Source organism: Conger conger, chromosome 6 (genome assembly GCF_963514075.1).
Source record: "Conger conger chromosome 6, fConCon1.1, whole genome shotgun sequence".
Taxonomy (NCBI): domain Eukaryota; kingdom Metazoa; phylum Chordata; class Actinopteri; order Anguilliformes; family Congridae; genus Conger; species Conger conger.
In genome coordinates, this window is record NC_083765.1 from 42888872 (window position 1) to 42910583 (window position 21712).

Genomic DNA, 21712 nt, shown 5'->3' on the forward strand with positions numbered 1-21712 from the left:
GGCTTTTGGGGAGTGACAAAGGTTGTTTGTCGATGACACTATGCAAGACTAACGTGCATACACCCACGTGCACGGGCACACACCCACACGCGCAACACACACACACACACACGCGCGCGCGTGCAATTCAGTGGCCTGACTCTGACCAATGTACTGGCACAGATTTGTAGAGCACTAAGTTACAGTGAAACTGTGAATCACAAAACCAAGAGAGAGAGAGAAATAGGGAGGGGGGGAGAGAGAGATAGAGAGAGAGAGAGAGAGGGGGAGAGAGAGAGAGAGAGAGAGAGAGAGGGGGAGAATGGGGGAGAGGGAGAGGGTGAGAAAAGGAGAGAGAGAAAGAGAGAGGGAGAATGAGAGAGAAAGAGCAAAAGAAAGAGAGAGGGAGAGATAGAGGGGGAGAGTGATTCTGTCCAGAACCCATTAGCACAAAAGATTCAATGGTGCCCTCTTCCATCTGTGAATTAAGATCAGAGAATCCAATTATCCGGATTTTCTTTTGAGGAAAAAACGGATAAAGCGGGAAGCACTGCATGTGTGACATGAAGAATGAATTACATTACCTGCAGCGGAGGCTATGATACACTTCTGACATGACTCCAGCGCAGCGGAAGCTATGATACACTTCTGACATGACTCCAGCGCACAGAGGCTATGATACACTTCTGACATGACTCCAGCGCACAGAGGCTATGATACACTTCTGACATGACTCCAGCGCACAGAGGCTATGATACACTTCTGACATGACTCCAGCGCACAGAGGCTATGATACACTTCTGATATGACTCCAGCGCACAGAGGCTATGATACACTTCTGATATGACTCCAGCGCAGGGCCACATATAAAGCAGAGCAGGAGACGCGCGGACCGGCAGAGAAACGCCTCTGACTCGCCCGTCATCTCCACTTCACACGCTCAGCTACACTCGCCGCTCAATGAAAGCCCCCACGCTGCCTCTCCGACGGGCTAGATTCAAAACCTGTTATTATATCATATTATATTGCATTATAGCATTTAATGCAGCCTGAATTGCTTCAGAATACTGTATACCTAGCTGTGTAAAATGGATGCTGTGTAAAAAGAAAAAGATTTTTCTTCTATGGCTGGTAAATGTCAGTTATGTAAGGTAAGAGTATTATCAATTTTCAAATGCTTCAGTCCGGTTTTTATTGACAGGTGAAGAGCAGAGGTAGCCCCCGCCCACCCTTTCCTCATCAGCATTCCCTTTGAATGTACGGCGGACTGCACTCGGTCATTAAAGATCCCACGGCTTTCAACCTGCCCCCTAATCATCCTGATTCAATCGGCAAAAACATTGTTCTCTCCCTCTCCACCTCAATTGGTGTGTATTGAGTATTCTGGTGCAAAATGGCAGCCATGCATCACCCAGGTGGTTGAGGCGAGTTTCCCCCCCATCACTGTAAGCGCTTCGAGTCTCTAGAAAAGCGCTGTATAAATGTAATGATCTCTCTATCGGTCTATCAAATGCTACAATGGCTCCTGTTAAAAAAAGGTGATGGCTTTACGTTCAGGAACACAAAGACACACACGCTTTGGGGAGACGGACACGGGACAGGAGCGCAGCGACGGCTTTGCAGCCGCGACCCGTCCCCTGAGTCACACCCCGTTAACGCGGCCCTCTGATTCCTCCGAAACTCCACCGAGAGGCGCGATGAAAAGCCTCGCGCAGGAGAGCAGCGCAGCGTTCGCTAACGGCTGCCGCCCAATCGGTAAATAACCGACTTCTCAGCTTATTATCTACCCAGCCGCGGCATGAAAGCAACATTAATTGCAGTACAAGAGACTAATTGGCATTTTAATTTTTAATTCTTATTGACCGGGGCCGGACAGACTGCAACGCAAACACAACTGCAGGCCGGGGAATGCCGTAGAATGTTCATTAGTGGTGAGGCCGTACGGTTGTTTGGTTCCGGTTTTGCTTAAGGTTTGCAAAATCTGCATTTTAAACGCCGCTAAACACGACAGCTGCTCCTGCTCTGTGAAAACACATTAATGCTGAATCATGAAAGATCCCAAATATTATGGTCCCTGGAAATGGGGGGTTGTAACCAAAATGTATTAAAAATGACTCTTTAATTGAAGCTGAACATCTGCACTTGTAATTTGTGTAATTCGTTTGATTATAAACCTCATATTGTGGAGTACAGAGCTAAATAAAAAATGTCTTGTAAAAAAATAAGAATTATGGAGCTTTATGGACCTTTCTGACAAAGGAAACACCATTTCACACAGTGAAAAATGAGACAGAGATTCCTGCAAAGTTAAACCCTTGAAATTTGTGTGAAAACAGCATATTGCATGAAAGCAATGCAACTTTAATAAAATGCCAGGAATCCATGTCTGTGAATAGATTCCAGCGAGAAAACTAGCACACGCAAAGGCATGCACACACGCACACACACACAGCCATACAATCACACCCATAAACGCACTCTTTCTCTCTCATACACACACTGACACACACCCATACACACACACACACACACACACACTCTCAAACACACCCATACACACACACACACTCACACACACGCTCACACACACACACACACACAGCCATACACACACATATGCGCACATACACTCTCACACACATACACACTCACACACATACCCATACACTCACACACTCTCACACACTCACACACACTCACACACATGCATACATACACACACTCTCACACACTCTCAGATACTCTCACACACGCACTCACACACATTCACACACACTCTCACACACACACTCACACACCCATATGCTCACACACTCACACACACTCACACACACGTGCGCACACACACACACAGCCATACACACACACATGTGCACATACACTCTCACACACATACACACTCACACACATCCCCATACACTCACACACTCTCACACATTCTCACACACTCACACACACGCATACACACACACTCTCACACACTCTCACACACGCACGCACTCACACACACACACACACACACACACCCATACACTCACACACACACACACACGCCCACACTCTCTCTCTCTCTCTCTCTCTCTCTCTCTCTCACACACACACACACACACACTAATCCCAGCCCAGGGAGTGGAGGATGAAAGTGATGAAAGGGGGGTAGATGTTCCGGTGTCAGAGCGTGGCTGAGGCAGGAACGAACATGAAAAGGTGCCACTGCACACCAGCACCCGGCTCTGTCCTCTGGGCCAGGTTCAGAGCCTCCATTTCACGGTCCCGACCGTGACGGTTCAGCCTCTTTAAAATCATTACTGCACACGGAGGGGGAGAGGGAGGTGTGGACCAAACACTACCGCGTCTCATCCAAACCTGCAGGCCATCGATCATTAATACTGAATTAATTCATGTATTTCAGGAAAGGAAAAGCTAGGGCTTTGTGGCAGTGTTGGCAGTAGAAGGCAGGAGAGAAGCGCTGTGCCAGATTGTAAGGCGGTAAAAGCGAAGGCAGTAAGGTCTCTCTTTGAGTGCTGCGGGAGGATCCCGGAAGAGCCCCCGTCTCAGGCTCACGGCCCTGGCTCCCGGGTTTTTTCCTCCAGAAATAATACAAAAATGAAAGAAATAATAAATGTGAGAAATGTGAGCGCGCAGACGGGATCCAGAGGCAGCCTGCCGTACTGTAAGTCACCCAGGATCAGGGGCTTCCACTGCAGGAATGAATAATTTAATTGCGGAGTAATATGAAAGAGTGAGCCAGCGAGTGGGGAGCGCCGCGGGTTCTCTCTGGGGCAGCGGGAACGTGAAGATGGATGTGTTTATATGCAGGGAGCCGGGCTTCACCCCCTCCCCATCCCCGCGCTCTCACTGCGGATGGGACGGATCGCATTTCTGCATCTGACACTGTTCCAGCTTTACGCGTTTCCACTGCGCCCTGTTTGAATACATCTGTGCTAATGTGTGAAATGAATGGTGTGCGTGCTGGCGTGTGCGTATGGGGGTGTGGGTGTGTGTGCATCTGTGCTGATGGGTGTGTGTATAGGTATGTGTGTGTGAGTGAAAGTGAGAGTGTGTGAGAGTGTGGGTATGTGTGGGAGTGAGAGTAAGAGTGTGTGTGTGTGTGTGTGAGAGAGTGTGTGTGTGTGTGTGTGTGTGAGAGAGTGTGAGAGTGTGTGTGTGTGTGTGTGTGTGTGAGAGTGTGAGTGTGTGTGTGTGTGTGTGTGTGTGTGTGAGAGAGTGTGTGTGTGTGTGTGTGTGAGAGAGTGTGAGAGTGTGTGTGTGTGTGTGTGTGTGTGTGAGAGTGTGAGTGTGTGTGTGTGTGTGTGTGTGTGTGAGAGTGTGTGTGTGTGTGTGTGTGTGTGTGTGTGTGTGTGTGTGTGTGTGTGTGTGAGTGTGTGCAGAGAGTGGAGGGGTTTCAGGTTGGGGGGAAGTTGAAGGAAGACATCCTGGTGGGGAGAGGAGAGCTCAGAAGAAGGGAAGCAGAGCCAATTATCCCCAGTTCTGCTCTTATTCTCCTCCATGTTCCCATTAGAGGAGGTTTAACTCTGTACCTGCCAAACCCTGCACAACACAGTTACAGTACATCTTTTAAATAGGTCTGTGTGTTTATATGCCTGTATGCGTTAAATTGGTTATATGTGTGTTTTGTAAAGTGTGCCTGAGTGTGTTTATGTGCCTGTATGTGTTAAAGCAGGCATGTACATGTGTGTATTTGTCTTGGAGTGCAACAAATATTCATTAATATTCACAGAGCTTGACAGTTTCTTATAATTGGTTAGAATTATTTCTGAGTTCACCTTCAAAACTATTTACACCTTCATCTGCACTAACATGCAGCTTAGCTCAACAGTTAATTTTACACCCAGAATGCACCTGAACTACCAACACTGCATTCTGTGCATATATCAAAATCAAACCATTCTACCAAAATACCAGCACTAGTTTTCTAGCAACGAGAATGTCACAACAACACAATGACCTAAAAAACACTAACGACAGGTAGGTACAGTATGTACATCATTTTATGTCTATTATTCAAGTAGTGAATCATTTCGGGATTTCTAGTTTTTATTTAGTCCATTGTTTGTCGAGACAGTGTACAGACCATGTCTAATATGCAGTGCAGTCTTAATGCCCTCGCAGAATGCATACCTTACCTTACACTGGAAATCCTCACAGCAGATGCCACTGTTGAGTGGTCCGGATTCAGCTGCACTCTCAGACCAGCCTCTCTCAAAGATAGACCATGATCATTATACTAGCCCTAATCTCATCTGAGACTACTGCTCTCGATCCTCCTCTCTGTTGACTTCCACCATGCGTGCATGCTCCTCTCCCTCTCCCACTCTACACTCTCAGAAAAAAAAGGGTTCTTTGATTGTCCTATAGAGGAACCTTTTTAGTGTTAAAATGCAGACACACACCAACAGAAACACACAGAACTCACACACTGTCTCTTTCTCTCATAGGTGTGAAGGGTGAAAGCTCCTGGCCAAAGAACCATTTTATAATTTATTATTTAGCTGGCGCTTTTATTCAAAGTGACGTATGGTTGAGTAGACTTAACAGGGGAACTTGAGCAAAGAGCTGTACCATGGATCTTATAGAGGCTCCACTGGGGCTTGAACCATCAACATTCCAGGTCCCAGTCATATACCCTAACCATGAGGCTACAGGCTGCCCTGACAAAGAACCCTTGGACTACAGTAGATAGGGTTCTTTGGAATCACTGGGTTCCTTTTAGAACTTTTTTTTCTGAAAGTGTAGGCCATTCTTCTTCATCTGCCAGCCTTTCCCCTCTCTCTCCCTGGGTCCTGCTTTACATGAAACATCATACCAGACATGGTAATGGAACAGCAAACACCAGGGCAGGTCTCCAGTTACGATGGAAATGAGCTGAAATTGGCTTCATTCTTTTAAGTTCAGTCTGCAGTATTTCACACTCATTTCCGCAACCATCATGTCTACTATATATTTCAATATAGTTCTTGTGAGGAAGCAAAATTGCTGTCTATTTGAATTTGTATGTTATGTTTTGAACTGAAAATGAACAGTCTTGAAGCTTATGTAAACTTGTGCAAAATGGGCTGTAGACGCTGTAGAGTTCTGCTGGTGATCGAGTTTGAGTGAGAAAAGAATTTGAGTTTTAAAAGCTGCGGTCACCGAATGCGCTTTGCATCAAAGCAATGACAGATGATTCACATTTCGGTCACATAGACCGATGTTGTGCTAACTACGTGAAGTGCTTTGAGAAAGTGAACTCAGTATTGAGAAATGTTTGTAAAAAAAACTGTAATTGCTGTATCTCACAGCGGCACCAATGAAATCACAGTCCTGTTCAGCACTCTCTCTGTATTCAGACACACTCTCAGTGTCTGAGTGTTATTTGGACCCAAATTACCAACCACAGTGCAGGCCAAGGATCTGTCCTTCATCCAGTTCCCCCAGACACACAAATGGCAAATCTGTGTGTGTGTGTGTGTGTGTGTGTGTGTATGTGTGTGTGCATGTGTGTGCCTGTGTGTGTGTATGTGCGCGCATATGGGTGTCTGTGTGTGTACTGCATACATGTGTGTACGAGAGAAAGTGAGTGCGTGAGTGCGTGTTTCTGCGGGTGTGTGTCTATATTTTAACATCCGAGTTCAACTTAGCTTCACACTGGCAGGTGGCTCTTGCCATAGTCAGGAAATGCTACCCACAATTCCCCACGACCTTTCACCCCGACTCCAGGCAGCTAGGCCATTACTGAAGCCCACCTGCCCACCTCCGCAGCTCAGCTCCAGCAGAGCCCAGAGCTCAGTCTGAGCCCAAAAGTGGCCACGGCCCCCTGAGCCATTCCAGGATCCGGCCGACAAATGCACCAGTAACTAACTGGTGTGGCTCAGAGTCCCAGTAACTAACTGGTGTGGCTCAACAGAAAAAAAGCAAGTACAAGCCAGTAATCCATCAAGGATGGCCAATATGAAATTGTTATTTCATCCAAAAGCAACTTACAGTTGATTAGACTAAGCAGGGGAAAATTTTCAGAAGGAGAAATGCAGGGTTAAGGGCCTTGTTCAAGGGCCTAATAGCTGTGTGGAACCTTGACCTGGCCTGTATGACCTGTGTACTGGACATAATGCTCCTTGTCCAACCTGTTCTGTAGTTTGCTTTAATGACCTTGGTATGCACTTTTTTTGTACGTCGCTTTGGATAAAAGCGTCCGCTAAATAAAATGTAATGTAATTTAATGTAATCTAATTCCTGGGCAGTTTCCACAACACCACCTGACAGTAGGGCGAAGTCTCGAGGGAGGGGGGTTTGCCCCATTACCCAGAAGGCCAGAGGTAACGAAGCCGGGCCTCTTCTACGTTGCTTTGGATAAAAGCATCTGCTAAATAAAATTGAATGTAATCTAATTCCTGGGCTGTTTCCACGACAATACCACATGACAGTAGGGCGAAGCCTCCCCCTCACACAGCCCGCAATCAGCTTAGCGGCCGCCATTACCCAGAAGTCCAGAGGTAACGGAGCCTTGCACCACAACATTACGCAGCGGGGCTTCTGCCATGCATGCGCCATGCGCCATGCGGCGCCGCATCGCGGGTGCACTGCAGCTGCAGGACTCCTCCAGGTCGGCACGGCTCTCCTCACCACGGCCCGGGAGCATCCCGGGATTAAACCGTTTCTGAACCGCACCACGCGGCTGACTGCCGCACCACGCGTTTCATATTCACGCTCATTAGACTTCAGTGCCGCTTTTCCCCACCACGTTCATAGGTATTTTATGAAATTGTCCGGTGTATTGGACATTTTCTGAAATTATGCTTTAATGGGGTAAGTGTGAGGAAACCCTCTCACCCGGGTGCCCAGTTCGCCACACTTCGGACCAGCACGGCGTGATTGCAGAGGATCAGAAAGGTCTGTGTTTGGGAACCTGAGGGGGAAAAAAATCACTCACGGCATCAGTCCCACAAGCTCCGCCAATGCACCAGACCTGGGTCACATACTGTCTGTAATTGTTTTGGATTAAAATACTTCTCTGTGCTTGATTGATCTTGCCTGCTGAAATTGAGCCAAGAGGACTAGAAGGCGGGGTTCCAATACACCAGACAAGCTCAGTAAAGCGTAGAGAAGAATTTTAATCGAAAAACAATTATGCAATGCAGCCAGGTCTGCGATGCACACAAACAGCTGAGAACACACTGCAGAGTCACTGGAAGCCGCCATGTCTGTCGTAGCTGGGGCGACCCAGGCAGACTCCAGTCCGCTAGGGCCGTGATTAGAGCTCACCTCGTATTCGCCGCAGGGCCGCAAGCTCCCGTTTAAAGCGCAGTGTTTCCACTGGCGGCTCACATCCGCCGCGCACAGACGGGGGAATGCGTCTACAGCGCGGAATGCCATTAGTTTTCATCCATGCATTTTTTATGACTTCCTAAATTATTGTTTGAAACATCAAGTTTGTTTGTTTTTTTTCTTTTAATGCATTTTCCTGGCTCCTTTCCAGAGGCATTACCATTTGAAACGCGTCTACCCCTCTCTCTCTCTCGCTCTCTCGCTCAGCTCAAACTGCAAGAGAGAATTAAAAATAAAACCAAAGAAATACATACTGTACAAGAATAACCTTCACATCTCCATGACTTATTTATTTATATGCTTTTTTATTCCATTCCAATTATAAGAAAAAAGTAGCCAACGCTTTATCGCCGAGTGAGCGGAGACAACACCGCCCAAAACGGGAGAGCAGTATGTGAACAGCACACAATCGTCTGGAGAGAGAGGGAACAAGGGAGGAGAAAAGAGGGGGAAGAAGAGGAGGGGAGAGACTGGCAGGAGGGGAGATGAGAGAGGGAAGAGGAGAGAAAGAAAAAGAGCAGAGAGAAAAATGGTAACAATTAATTTGAGGGCCGTATGCATAATGCCTACATGACACCTACATAAACACTACATGACATGTGACATAACCATACATAACCATTCATAAATGTCTGTTCTACTTGGTGTCATAAAGGGTCATTATGTCATTATGTCACTTTCAATGTCAATTCAACATTAAAAGTGAAATAATGACCAATCGTGTCAGTTGACGCCAAGTGGAATAGTTATGTATGCTTATGTCAGGTGTCATGTAGTGTTTATGTCAGGTGTCAATTAAATGTTTATGAAGGTGTCATGAAGGTGTCATGTAGTGTTTATGAAGGCCTCATGTAAGCATTATTCATACAGCCTTCAAATAACGTGTTACCAGAAAAATTGAGACATGAAGCAAGGAGTAAGAAAGAGGTGAGAGAAAGAAAAGAGAAGAGTGGAAGAAGGGAAGGGGAAAGAACAGAGGAAAGAGGAGAAGAAAGGAGAGAGGAGAAGGGAGGGATAGGAGTGGGAGGATAAGAAAGGAGAAGAGAGGACAGGCCGAGGAGAGGAGAGAGAAAAAGATTGGCGGGAGGATTTGACAGTGTCGCATTCGGACAGTTGCAAACCCCTGGCAGGGTGTTCTGCGTGACCCAGAACCAGGAGTCCAGAGAGAGCGAGGGACCCAGAACCAGGAGTCCAGAGAGAGCGAGGGACCCAGAACAGACGAGAGAAAACAGAGAGCGAGAGCGAGAATGAGAGACTGTCGCACACGCACCAAGGTTTGGGGGTATGGAATACATATCCCAATCTTCACAGCTGTTCTTTGTTAACTTTGATCGTCAGTGCATGCAAACAAGAGAGCTGCCGGGGTCTGGTTAGCTCGAGGCTGGGAGACGCGCCTTTAGAGTCTGACAAGCTAAAGTCTAAAGTCTAAAACTCACTAAAAATGCAATTACAAATGCCCAAAAAATAAGGGTGAGGAGTCAGAATAAATAGATCAGACAATCAGAAAAGTAGGCCTGACAAAATCAACACCATTAAATAAAAAACTCAAATGGCAAATGGTAAACAGTGCGGGAGACTAAGGGCAATGGAAGAAGACTTTCAACTGTAAAGAAAAAACTTCACAACCAAAGTCCGACAGATTGAGAATATCAGTACGTAGGCATAGATGCTCAGAAGACTATCATACCCTGAACACTACATGATAATATGCAAAGCACAAGTAAGCCTTAAGAACAGAAAGTGGAAAAAACAGTAACAGAGGATTTTGGTCAATGGTTTGCATTTATATAGCCCCCTTTATCCAAAGCGCTGTACAATTGATGCTTCTCATTCACCCATTCATACACACACTCACACACCAACAGCGATTGACTGCCATGCAAGGCCCCGACCAGCTCATCAGGAGCATTTGGGGGTTAGGTGTCTTGCTCAGGGACACTTCAACACACCCAGGGCGGGATTGAACCAACAACCCTGCAACAGGCAGACGACTGCTCTTACTGCCTGAGCCAATGTCGCCCCAAAAGACAAACGGACAGATGGGATGAAGATTAAGCAGAAGCAGGGGGACGGAAAGAGGAAAGAGTGCAGGGAGAAAGGAACTGCCCGTATCCGAATCTCAAAGCATGCCAGCTCATGTGAAACACGGTGCCGGTAGTGTTGCCAGGGAAGATATCCAGCATCTGCCCATGTTCATCAGTTGCACACTTCAGGCTATCATTACACGCAAATAATAAGCAGCCAATGAGGAAAGATTCATTACACGTATTGTTAATCTGTCCAAATACCTTTGGTACCTTAAAATGGGTATGAACAAAACATGGTGATCTGTATGAGCATAACCTCACATTAAAGGTGACAGTCTACACTTTAATCACATAGTGTATTATTTTACTTCCAAAGTGCTAGAATACAAACATAAAGGAAATGTCTTACAGTCAAAATATTCTTGGGCTTTTCTGTATAAATGCGCACACGAACACATGCACACATGTACACACGCACACACGCACACACACATGCACATGCACACACACAGTATACATTAAAATGCTATAGTAGATGACAGAAGGGGGGTGTGTTAACTGCCGTTTAAACCTACAGAGAGGAGCTGGGGGGGAGAATGCTATTCCAGACAGCTCCGCTCTGAGAAGGCTAATGAGACCAGCTCATTAAAACCGTTTGGGCCCAGTTTGTGTGTGTGTGTGTGTGTGTGTGTCTGTGTGGAGGGAGTTGAAACATGTTCATTAATGACTTCTGTCTTTTAAAGAGGCAATTAAAAAGTATGAGGGAACAATTTCCCACTATGCCTATTCACACCATTTTTATTTTTAGCGTTTGGTTAAATCGTTTTCTTTAACTTTTTTTGTGTGTTTCGCACGCGCTCCGTGAGCTTGCCTGGTCTCAGCCGACCAGACACAACGGCAAAGAGCTGCTACCGTCCGTAGCCAAACCACACCTTTTCAACCTCGTAAGGCCCGTTCTGCATTATGAAGCCTGTCTACCCACAGCGCCGTTCTCCTGGACTGCATTTCCCATGATGCCCTGCCGGCCTGCTCATGGGTAATCACAATCTCACTCCCAGAATTAAAGAGGTTTTAAAGCAAGAGCCTGCTCCCACCAACTGGCATTCTGGATTTTCGGTTCCCTCTGGAACAAACACACGCGCATACACACGCACACACACAAACGCACTCTATCCAGTCACTTTATGACAATGCAATTGCAAGGTTATGCTCTACAACAAATGCATTTTATTTGATTGACTGATTGAAAATTCCCCCTTAAGGTACGGATGGAGCGATTTGTCACTGGGGGAAGGACTGTCAGTCGGGGAAGAGACAGGAATCTCAGCATTTTTGGCCTGCTGTACTTCAAACAGCCCTGCCCCCCAAAAATGAATGACAATACACACCAGGCCTGACAATCAACTGTCAGAAGCAGGAACAGAGAATGGTTCTCCTTGAAAAAAGGCGCTCTTAGAGTGAACTGTTTAAAAGGTTTCCCGAAGCTCCCTTTTAACACACAATGAAGTACCAAGGAAGGGACAGAGGAATGTGGAATTCACGGTGAGTTGAAATCTCCAATTTATGCCCTTTAACTCTGACACTAACTGAATTTCTCACAAATCCATTATCATTGCGACCCGCCTTGCGTTCTCTAACAGGTACCCATCTTCAAGGCCAGCACTGGTGTCATCGAAGGCCAGGCCTGACTACCCCTTTAAAATATACGAATTAAGAAGGATTTACTTTTATCTTGCTGCGCTATGTGTTACCTTAATGGCTGTAGTGTACACTGTAATATCAAATTAACGGCACAGAACCAATTCTGCCAGGAGTCCACCGGGGCTGTGAGCACTGGGGAGGCACCATTCTGTGAAATGGGGCATGATTATATCTTCAGTCCACTATCTGAGCACTTCAAGCACTGCGGAACAGGAGCTGAAGTGTTAGGGCCAATGATGAACGTAATAGACTTTACTAAACGGACACATTTCACCTTGCTTGCACTAAGGCGATCTGACATATTTAGATACAAACGTAACTTAGACTAACGTCCCCCACACCACCCCCTTGTCATATGTGCCTGTCTTCATCCGTGATTTGTTGAATGAGGAGGTGATGGGCATATAAAGACATATTAATATATAATTTCTCTAAAGTAAAGTCAGATGAAGTCGCCTCACGCTCAGCTTGTGTCCTCTTTCTCCTCTACCTTCATCTCTTCTTTTGTGCGTTTGTTTTTCCTTCTTTTTCTGCGGACAGGAAACCCCACCGTGAAAAGAGTTTTAAACGGAGCTGGGCCCAGGTTTTATTAGCACTCGACGTGTGTATGCTTTAACACCTTGTATACGCACAATGAATTTAATCATTCTTCCCGTACAATAAAAATACAAGTAAGTAAATGAAGTAAATCACAACCCTTTCTCGGAATTCTAGTCCGGTATGTGTCTTGGTCTCCATTTTGTTTCTCCTCCAGGTTCTCGGTAGCAGAAGGGGTGAGAAAGGCCCGAATGCTGCATTGGTAAAGTGTGTGAACACAGGGGGGGGGCGAACAGGCCCGCGTCCCCCAGCACGCACCCTCCGCCAGGGCAGTGCGAGCGCTTGTCGGCCCACAGATGAATGGAAACATCTGCTCGCCGTCAGCCAACTGGCCGTGACTCACCGCACTCCACCGCCATTCAAACGCAGAGCGCCGCTCCTCGCTCCACGAAAGCCTGAGGAGCTTCACAAAAAAACCAGCGCCGCCGCCGCCGCGGGCGCAGAGCCAATCGAAAGCCTTCCCCCCCGGCCCTCTTTTTTTCTGCGGGAGCGTGCGTGGGACTGAAAGGGGCTCAATCAGCCGGAGAGTGCGGAGGGTAAGTGGGGACTGCAGCTAGCGGCGATTGGAAAAAGGCCAAAGCAATTTCCTGGGTATTCAAAAAGCACCCCTGGCGAGCTCCCGGGAAAAACCGTGGGTCGGAAACAAAATCGGCTCCTATTTTTCCGAGGACAAAGGAGACGCAGGCTGGAGACAGGGACGAGAGACAGAAGTGCTACTCAAGTGGATGGTGTGCGCTCTCTCTCTCTCTCTCTCTTTCTCTCTCTCTCTCACTCTCTTTCTCTCTCTCTCTTTCCTTTACTGAGACCTGGCTGGCCTCTCCTCATGCTCCTCATGATTTCAGCGAAACCAGACCTTGCAGACCAATCCTGGGCCACCTCTCTTCTGTCTCTCTTGACCTCTCACCTTTACCAAACACACCCAGCCCCCAACCCGCCCCCCAGGTGATGAGGAAAGAGTAGAAGTGGTCTCCATATCTGTAGGAAGGGGCAACTAAGACTGAACATAGTGGCGGGTATATTCTGTCCCATGTCGTTTCCAAGGACATGTTGCTAGGAGACCAGACCAAGGACCCTCTACCAGTGATCAGTTGCTTCGGCACACTTTTGCCTGGGAGGTATAATTTGACTTTTATGTGGAAGTTACCCCGTGGCAACGTCAAAACAAGCCGACGTGTAAAACCTGCCTACATGCCAGCCTTCTTGGCCAATCACTGCACCCGATCAGCCGAAACAAACACGCCAGCCAGCTGCCTCAGCCAATCAGAACGCAACCAAAGGACACCGTCGGCAGTGAGGCCATGACATCAGAAGTACAGAGGAAGCTTCCAGAATTCCTGGGACAATGAAGAAAAAGGTAGACAGACAGAGGGGAAAATGAAAGATCATCATAGAGGTTTGCTGCGATTACTGCAGTTTCTAACAAGTCTTCTGACAGCAGCTTTTGTTCTCCGTGTTTTGTATTTTTGGACAGCTTTAATTTTGCTCCTTTGCTGAAGTGCTTCACACGTGGAGCCGGGACAGAGGAACACTCTGCTAATCCGATGGAAGAGCTGCCTGCCCTTTCCGCCCGTTTGCTCTGAGAGCCCTCCAAATGGAGACACTCGGAGATAATGAGGAGCTCGTTGAGGTTTCGCAGAAACACGGGACCGTAACCGGGAGAAACGGCACTTTAACACCATGGCGACTCGGGGAAGCAATGGCATGCAAATGTACTTCATCGCCAAAGGCACTCGAGAGCAGCACATTACAAATGCACTTCTAACACCATAGAGGCAAAGCGGTGTAGATCAGTGACACCATCTGATCACCATAGAGATGTGAGAGTGAGTGCAACGCAGCAGGTTATCACAGCAGGGCCTAAGGACCAATGGAGTGAAAATGCACTCGACTACCACAGAAACTCAGGGACGACAGAGCACAGCTCATTTATAGCACCATAGAGACTACGCCAGAAGTAAAGATAAAAGCTAGAGAATTAAAAGGGAGATGCTTTCTCGAGAGAAAATCAGGAGTATGAAGGAATGAAACCGTGTTCATTATCACCATTCATATTCAAGATATTCCAGATGTTAAGCGAGGAATATTCCAGAACTGGAGGAAGGAGGAGGAAGGGGAGGAGGTCCAGCTCCAGCTCAACAGCTGACATTAGGCTCACACCACACGCAGAAGCTGCTCTAATTACACACAACACCACAGAAGAAGAACACAAACATGCAATTTGGCCATCGCTGCTCTGTCAGGCCTTCACGTTCACACGCACGTGCACTCGTATTAATACAGTAAGGGCGCCCACGCATGGACGCACATACACACATGCACACACATACACGTGCTTGCACACACACATACACGCATACACACGCGCACACGTACACACACACATACACACATGCACACACATACACGTGCTTGCACACACACATACACGCATACACACGCGCACACGTACACACACACAAACACACGCAAACAGACACACACACATGCACCGATGCATACACGCACACACACACTCACACACATGCCTGCATACATACACGCACACACACATACACACACACAAACACAAGCATACACACACTCACACATGCACACATGCACTGACGCATTCAAGCACACACACACACACACACTCACACACATGCACCCACACATACTTGCTCACACACATGCATACATGCATGCACGCTGGCACACACACACACACACACACACACACACACACACACACACACACAGACACAGTGGTTCTCTGGAACATTCTCGTTTCATGTTACACCATTTGAGGAGGTTTGAGGAGGTGAGAAAATCCCTTCACATGCCTCATGGGAGGTTCTGATCACTTCATACCTGCATTTACACGGCAGGTGTGCTCACAAGAGAATCAGCCGTTTCCAAGCTGTTGTCCTGTCAACCCCTTGAGTGACATCACCAAACATCACTCAAAGTGTGATGAGGGGGAACTCGCCTCAACCACCACCACATGGGTGATGCAATGGCAGCCATTTTGTGCCAGAATGCTAACCACACATCACCTAAGGTGCCCCTGCCCTGCTCTTCCTTGTTCATCTACATTAAGTCCCATCTGACAACAAAATAGTTGGCAGCCTATAGGCATATTGATTTGTAACTTTAGAATTTTGAGCTGAATAAATGTTCTTGATTAGATGCTTGCAGTGCATGCTGGGAGATGATTTGCCTGCATTATGCCAGTAATAACTGTGGCATAAAGAATAAATGACCCATGGAGACATCCCAGGACTTTTAATGAGACCAGTGAAATGACGCTGTAGTTTTCCGTAATGTGCTATCTCCAACTCCTTTATAAAGTGATTTCATAAAATTAATTTGGCCAAATAATGCATTGTGAGGGGAAATCATTGGGGTTTTTGGCCTAAAGACCAGATCACTAACAGAAATCCATTTGCACAAAATGAAGAATTCATAGCCAAAAGAAATGCCATTGGGTGGGCAGCAGTGCAGCATAATGGGTTAGGAACCAGGCTTTTATCCGTAAGATTGCAGGTTTGATTTCAAGACACTACGGTTGTACCCGTGACCAAGGTACTTAACCTAAAATTGCATCAGTGCACACTGAGTGACCACTTTATTAGGTATTTATTAGACTTATTTTGATAGTGGTATTGTGTGTTCAGAGATGCTCTTCTGCATACCACAGTTGTAACATGTGGTTATTTGATTTACCGTCGTCTTCCAGTCAGCTTGAACCAGACTGGCCATTTTCCTCTGACCTCTCTCCTTAGCAAGGCCTTTTTGCTCACTGGATGCTCAACTGCTGCTCACTTGATGTTTTTTGTTTCCTCTATAACAATGGAGACTGTTGCATGTGGAAATCCCAGGAAATCAGCAGGTTCCGAGATACTCAAAACCACCCCTTCTGGCACCAACAATCATTCCACGGTCAAAGTAATTTACATCACCTTTCTTCCCCATTCTGATGTCTGGTTTGAGTAACAACCAAACCTCTTGACCATGTCAGCTTTTATGCGCAGAGTTGCTGCCACATGATTGGCTGATTTAGATATCTGCCCCAACAGATATCTGCCCTGGTGGAGAGGTCTGCCTAATAAAGTGGTCACTGAGTGCATATCCTGAATACTATCTAAAAATCAAATAGAATGCCTAAGTCTCTATGGAAAAGGCCATCTGTGAAATTGCAATGAGCAATGTCGAGTGACAAAGCTGCTTTTCACTACGCTCACAGCCCTTTTGTAAAAGCACCGAAGAGGCTAGATGTGTAATTTCAGCAACCTTAACTGATAAAGAGATCGGCTGTCGACAGTGAGATTGGCCAGGGCTGAAGTTGAGAACCATTTCCTGCTCATGAAGGCATGAAGAATCCATGTACCACACAAAAGTACATTTCAGTGTGCTGTGACCGTGATGTCACACTGCACAATCACTGATTACATGTCACACTTACACACAGGTTTTATTCATCACCAGAGGCTGAAGTACCTTCAAGAGGAGGAAAAATACACTCGTTTTTTTAATATGGTTGCAGTATATGTATCACGTAAAACGGTACTTGTTTTGGCAGTTTAGGATGCACACAATAAATTATACATATAAAAGTATGAAATGTAGGCTATATTAACACATTAAATCTGTTTTCTTCGATGTAATATATTGCTGTAGATCTCCTACCCCCTCCCTTCACCTCTGTGTTGTTCCTTAGCATACGCAAGCGACATTTGTTAATCCACGATATATTAGTTTTCTTTGTCTCTGCGTTAATCTGATAAAAATGACATTTAATAAATGGTATGCATACAGCAGTCTAAAGAGGGACTCTAAGGAGCACAAAAGCTGCGCTAATTGACACTCGGATTGTCGGAGAATGAATATTTCATGAAGCGAATGGAAACATGAAATTTACATTAATAATTAGTTGCAGTTCCCCGCTTGCTCTTCCAGCTAGAATGATTTATTTTATTTTTTGCCAATGGCCGGTCGAAGGCAGAGCGTTATAAGAGGGAGCCTGGGGGGATTTGCGTCAGGGTCTTTCGATCCCAGAACTTCAAACAACAATAAATTCCGCATCTCTTATCCCCCACAAGCACCTCGGAATCGCCAGACACGGTCGCCAGGGAAACGCACTCCGGTAACGAACGGTTGGGATCTAATTAAACAGAACAGGTGCATTACTCAATATCGCAGTCAGGGATCAATAAATGAGGCTTTCGGAGATTAAGAGGGGCGGGGCGTTTTGAGGGGAGTGTTTAACGCAAACATAAAATAAAAATATATTTGTAACTGCTCAACGGTAATGGAATTTCTATTGGGAGTATTTCCGTCTGAACGATTTTTCGAAAATGACAAAGAAGAAAAAGATCACTTTAAACACTTTAGTGCACTTGCCGTGGGGAAGTGTTATATGACAATTTGTAGTTTAATCAATGACTGGAGACACAAAGGCAGAAGGGGCAAGGATTTGTTAGAAATGGCTCCCTGTCCCCATCTCAACTACAATAGACACTATTAAACTCAACTCACGCGTCACCGATAATCAAAAAGAAACATTTCAAGTGCTGCTCCATGACCTAAATGAATGTTATTCTACTGTTACTCTTACTGTTTTTTTCCCCTCTACCATCTCCTGTTCATCAAGTAAGTAGTCAATGTATTGCTGAATTTGTACATAGAAGAAGCAACCACCGTAATATACCGATGTTAATATTCTTCTTGGTGAACATGAAACATGAAGTATAACATTGAAGTATGTTAGGGATAATTTTTTTGTCAAAAAAAAAAACACTCCCACATTTGTATTAAAACACATTTACTGCTTCACAGATTATCTGTTGTACGTTTGGTCTCAGTAACGGAAAGCAATTCCTGTCGCATCAACAGACATGCCAGATTTGTGGAATACTGAAACTGACTCAGTGAAAAACCACCCACATGTGAAATATTTGTATGAACTTGAATAACTAAACTGAGAAACATTCATGCTCAAGATACACCCAGGGAAAAAGTGAACAAATGTTGGGACCTTTATCCAAGCCTGCTGGGAATGTTCTAGAAATCATAATAATGCTTGTTGTGGTGAATCCCACACACAAGCTCAAGCTGTGTGCTGGAATATGTGGTGTGTTTTTTTCCGTACAGGGAAGCTCCAGACACTCTGGTCCAGAGACTGAGAAAGATCACCTTCATCTCTCACAGCTAGGCATGATGGATTTAAGGACATTTTCCTTTCAATTCGAGACAAGGCGAGAGTGTGCGAGAGAGATATCCATCAGAGCTCTGATTACCACATCAGCTGGCACCAAGGCTACTTTTACACCTTGCTCAGACAGGAACACACACACACACAGGCACACCAAAACACAACAACCACTCACTACCTTACACATCGCTCAGACAGGAACACCCACACACACACAGGCACACCAAAACACAACAACCAGTCGCTTTATTACATGTGTGTTCATTACCTCTCTCTTTCTCGCTCCCTCTCAATCTCCCTCTCCATCTATCTCCCCGCTCTGCCTCTCTCTCATACACACACACACACACACACAAATAGACACACGTGCACATGCACACACACACACACCAAAACACAACAACTAGACACTATATTACATGTGGGTTCATTACCCCTCTCTTTCTCTCTCCCGCTCTCTCTCTTCCTGTCTTCCTTTCAATCTCCCTTTCCATCTATCTCCCTGCCCTGTCTCTCTCTCATACACACACACACACACACACACATACAAACACACACGCATGCATGTGCACACATACACACCAAAACACAACAACCAGTCACTATATTACATGTGGGTTCATTACTTCTCTCTTTCTCTCTCCCTCTCAATCTCCCTTTCCATCTCTCTCTCTGCACTCTGTCACTCTCTCACATACATGCATGCACGCATGCACACACGCACACACGCACATACACACCAAAACACAACAACCAGTCGCTATCTTACGTGTGTTCATTCCCTCTTTCTACACCTCCTTCTCTCTCTCCCTCTCAATCTCCCTTTCCATCTCTTGACCCACGCTCTCTCTGTCTGTCTCACACACGCACACACACATACAGTACACACCAAAACACATAATCAATTGCAATCTTACAATATGCTCACTACCTCTTTCTGCATCCCTCTCTCTCTCTGCCTCTCTCTCTCACACACACACACACACACACACACACACACACACACACACACTCAATCTCAAACACACACACACGCATAGGCACACCAGAGCACGCAATCAGTTGCTATTTGACATGTGCTCACTCCATCTCCCTCTCTCCTCCTCGTTCTCTCACTCACACACAGTTTTCTTTGCATATAAACACATACAACACAAAAAAACTGATTTAACATCCTGCTTTATGCCTCCCACCAACAGCCTGTTAATTTGAATAGACATAAAAATAGCAACCAAAGTGAATTATGAAGCCATAAGGACAGCTTATGAACATGAAAACTAGGACTCCCCTCGGAGTTCACAAAAACTCAAGGAGCCAAAACATCAGGGTTCCAGGAGGGGAGGTGTGTGGGGGCGGGGGGGGGGGGGGGGGGGGGGGGGGGGGTAAATGGTGGGGAAATAGAGGAGGCAATTTGTATATTTGTGCAGAGAGAGGGAGAGAAAGAGAGAGATGCAGAAAGAGGTAGTGAATTTATTGCAAGATAGCAACTAATTGTCTGTTTTGGTGTGCATGTGTGTGGCCACCATCAGCGGCCCTATTTAGTAGGAGAACACAGAGAGAGCGAGAGAGAAAGGAGGGAGAGGGAGAGAGAGCGAGAGCACACCATCCTGATGAGTAGAACTTGTGTCCCTCATCACCAGACAGAGGGAGAGAGCCAGAAGCACAAAGAAGGAAGCTACAAAAAGAGAAGAAAATAACTAGAGGTAGAGCAGAAGAGAGACGAGAGAAGGCCAGATAAACAGACCGAGGCTGACATACGAGAGAAAGACAGGAGGAGAAAGACGAAGAGAGAGAAAGTAGGGAATGAAAGAAAGGGTGAGCGAGAGGGAGAAAAGTGAGAGGTGGGAGGCGGAGAGGAACTCAGAATGCAAACCCGCAAAGCAGCAAAAAATAGATCCGCTCAATCACGGAAGGGCCAGTCAGCCTCCCTCACAATCACCCACCCCCTCTCTTTCCCACAATGCACCTGTCAGGTGGCGTATCATTAATATTGAAGCGCCACGCTTGTTCAGCGTGCGCACACGCGGCGGGATATTTCGCGCAAACCCGCAACCGGAGGTGTTATTGTGCAGCTCCGCGGCATCTGTGACCAATCCGCAGCCTGAACGCGGCGGAGATCCGGGGACTCGACAAAGAAACGCACCGGTGCTGCCAGAGCGCTCTTTCTGAGAGCGCGTGGGGGGGCGGGGGGGAGGGGGGGGGCTGTTCCCAACTCCCCCGAGCTTCCCGGTACTGTTTGAGGGGAGCGTAAAACAGCGTGAGGCGGCAGCACGGCAAATAAAATCTAAGGACGGGCGTCTCCAGTCGCGCGCTAACAAGAAACGGGAAGCGCTGAGCGGAGAAACGGCCGAAGCGAGCGGTAAAAGAGCCGGGCTATATTTAGCCCGAGGAGCGGGGCTGATGCGCTTCCACACAGCCTCACACAGGAAACTCCCGCGAAAGCTGGCCTCCCCCCCCTTCCCCCCCCCCCCCCCCCCCCCCCCCCCCCCTCCGTTACACACACAGACGCCGTGAGCGGTGTGTGAAGGCCATGGGGCCGGTGTTTGGACGGAAACTTGCCGACTTCATGCACGGCCGCGGTGCCTCGGTGCGCGTTCTCCGTCGTCATGTTTCGTTTCGTTTTTTTTCAGCTCATTTGGAATCGCCATGGCAACAAAGCTTCATGCCTAAAACCGTGCAGCTGATTGGAATGAAAACAGAACTAGAATGTTACAAGCCGAGAAAAACAAAAAAAAAACTAAAAAAACAGTTGCGGTTCCTTTCAGTGATTTGATTGTTCACAGCGGTGAACAGCGACGCACGCACACAAGACACACACGCACACACTCGTACGCACACTCGCACACACGCACCTTCTTGGTGAAGTCCATTGCCTTCAGGATGGATAGGT

At 46.7% G+C, this 21712-nt stretch overlaps 1 protein-coding gene across 2 annotated transcripts in view; it reads right to left on the bottom strand.

Annotated features, from left to right (window-relative positions):
* The window catches only part of necab2 (N-terminal EF-hand calcium binding protein 2), a 183304-nt gene that overhangs the window by 106392 nt on the left and 55200 nt on the right, over nt 1-21712 (bottom strand). For both annotated transcript variants that reach the window (XM_061246264.1, XM_061246263.1), the window contains exon 5: nt 21675-21712. This exon is cut by the window's right edge and continues 60 nt beyond it. In XM_061246264.1, coding sequence (XP_061102248.1) covers nt 21675-21712 — 38 coding nt within the window. The remainder of the gene's footprint in view (nt 1-21674) is intronic.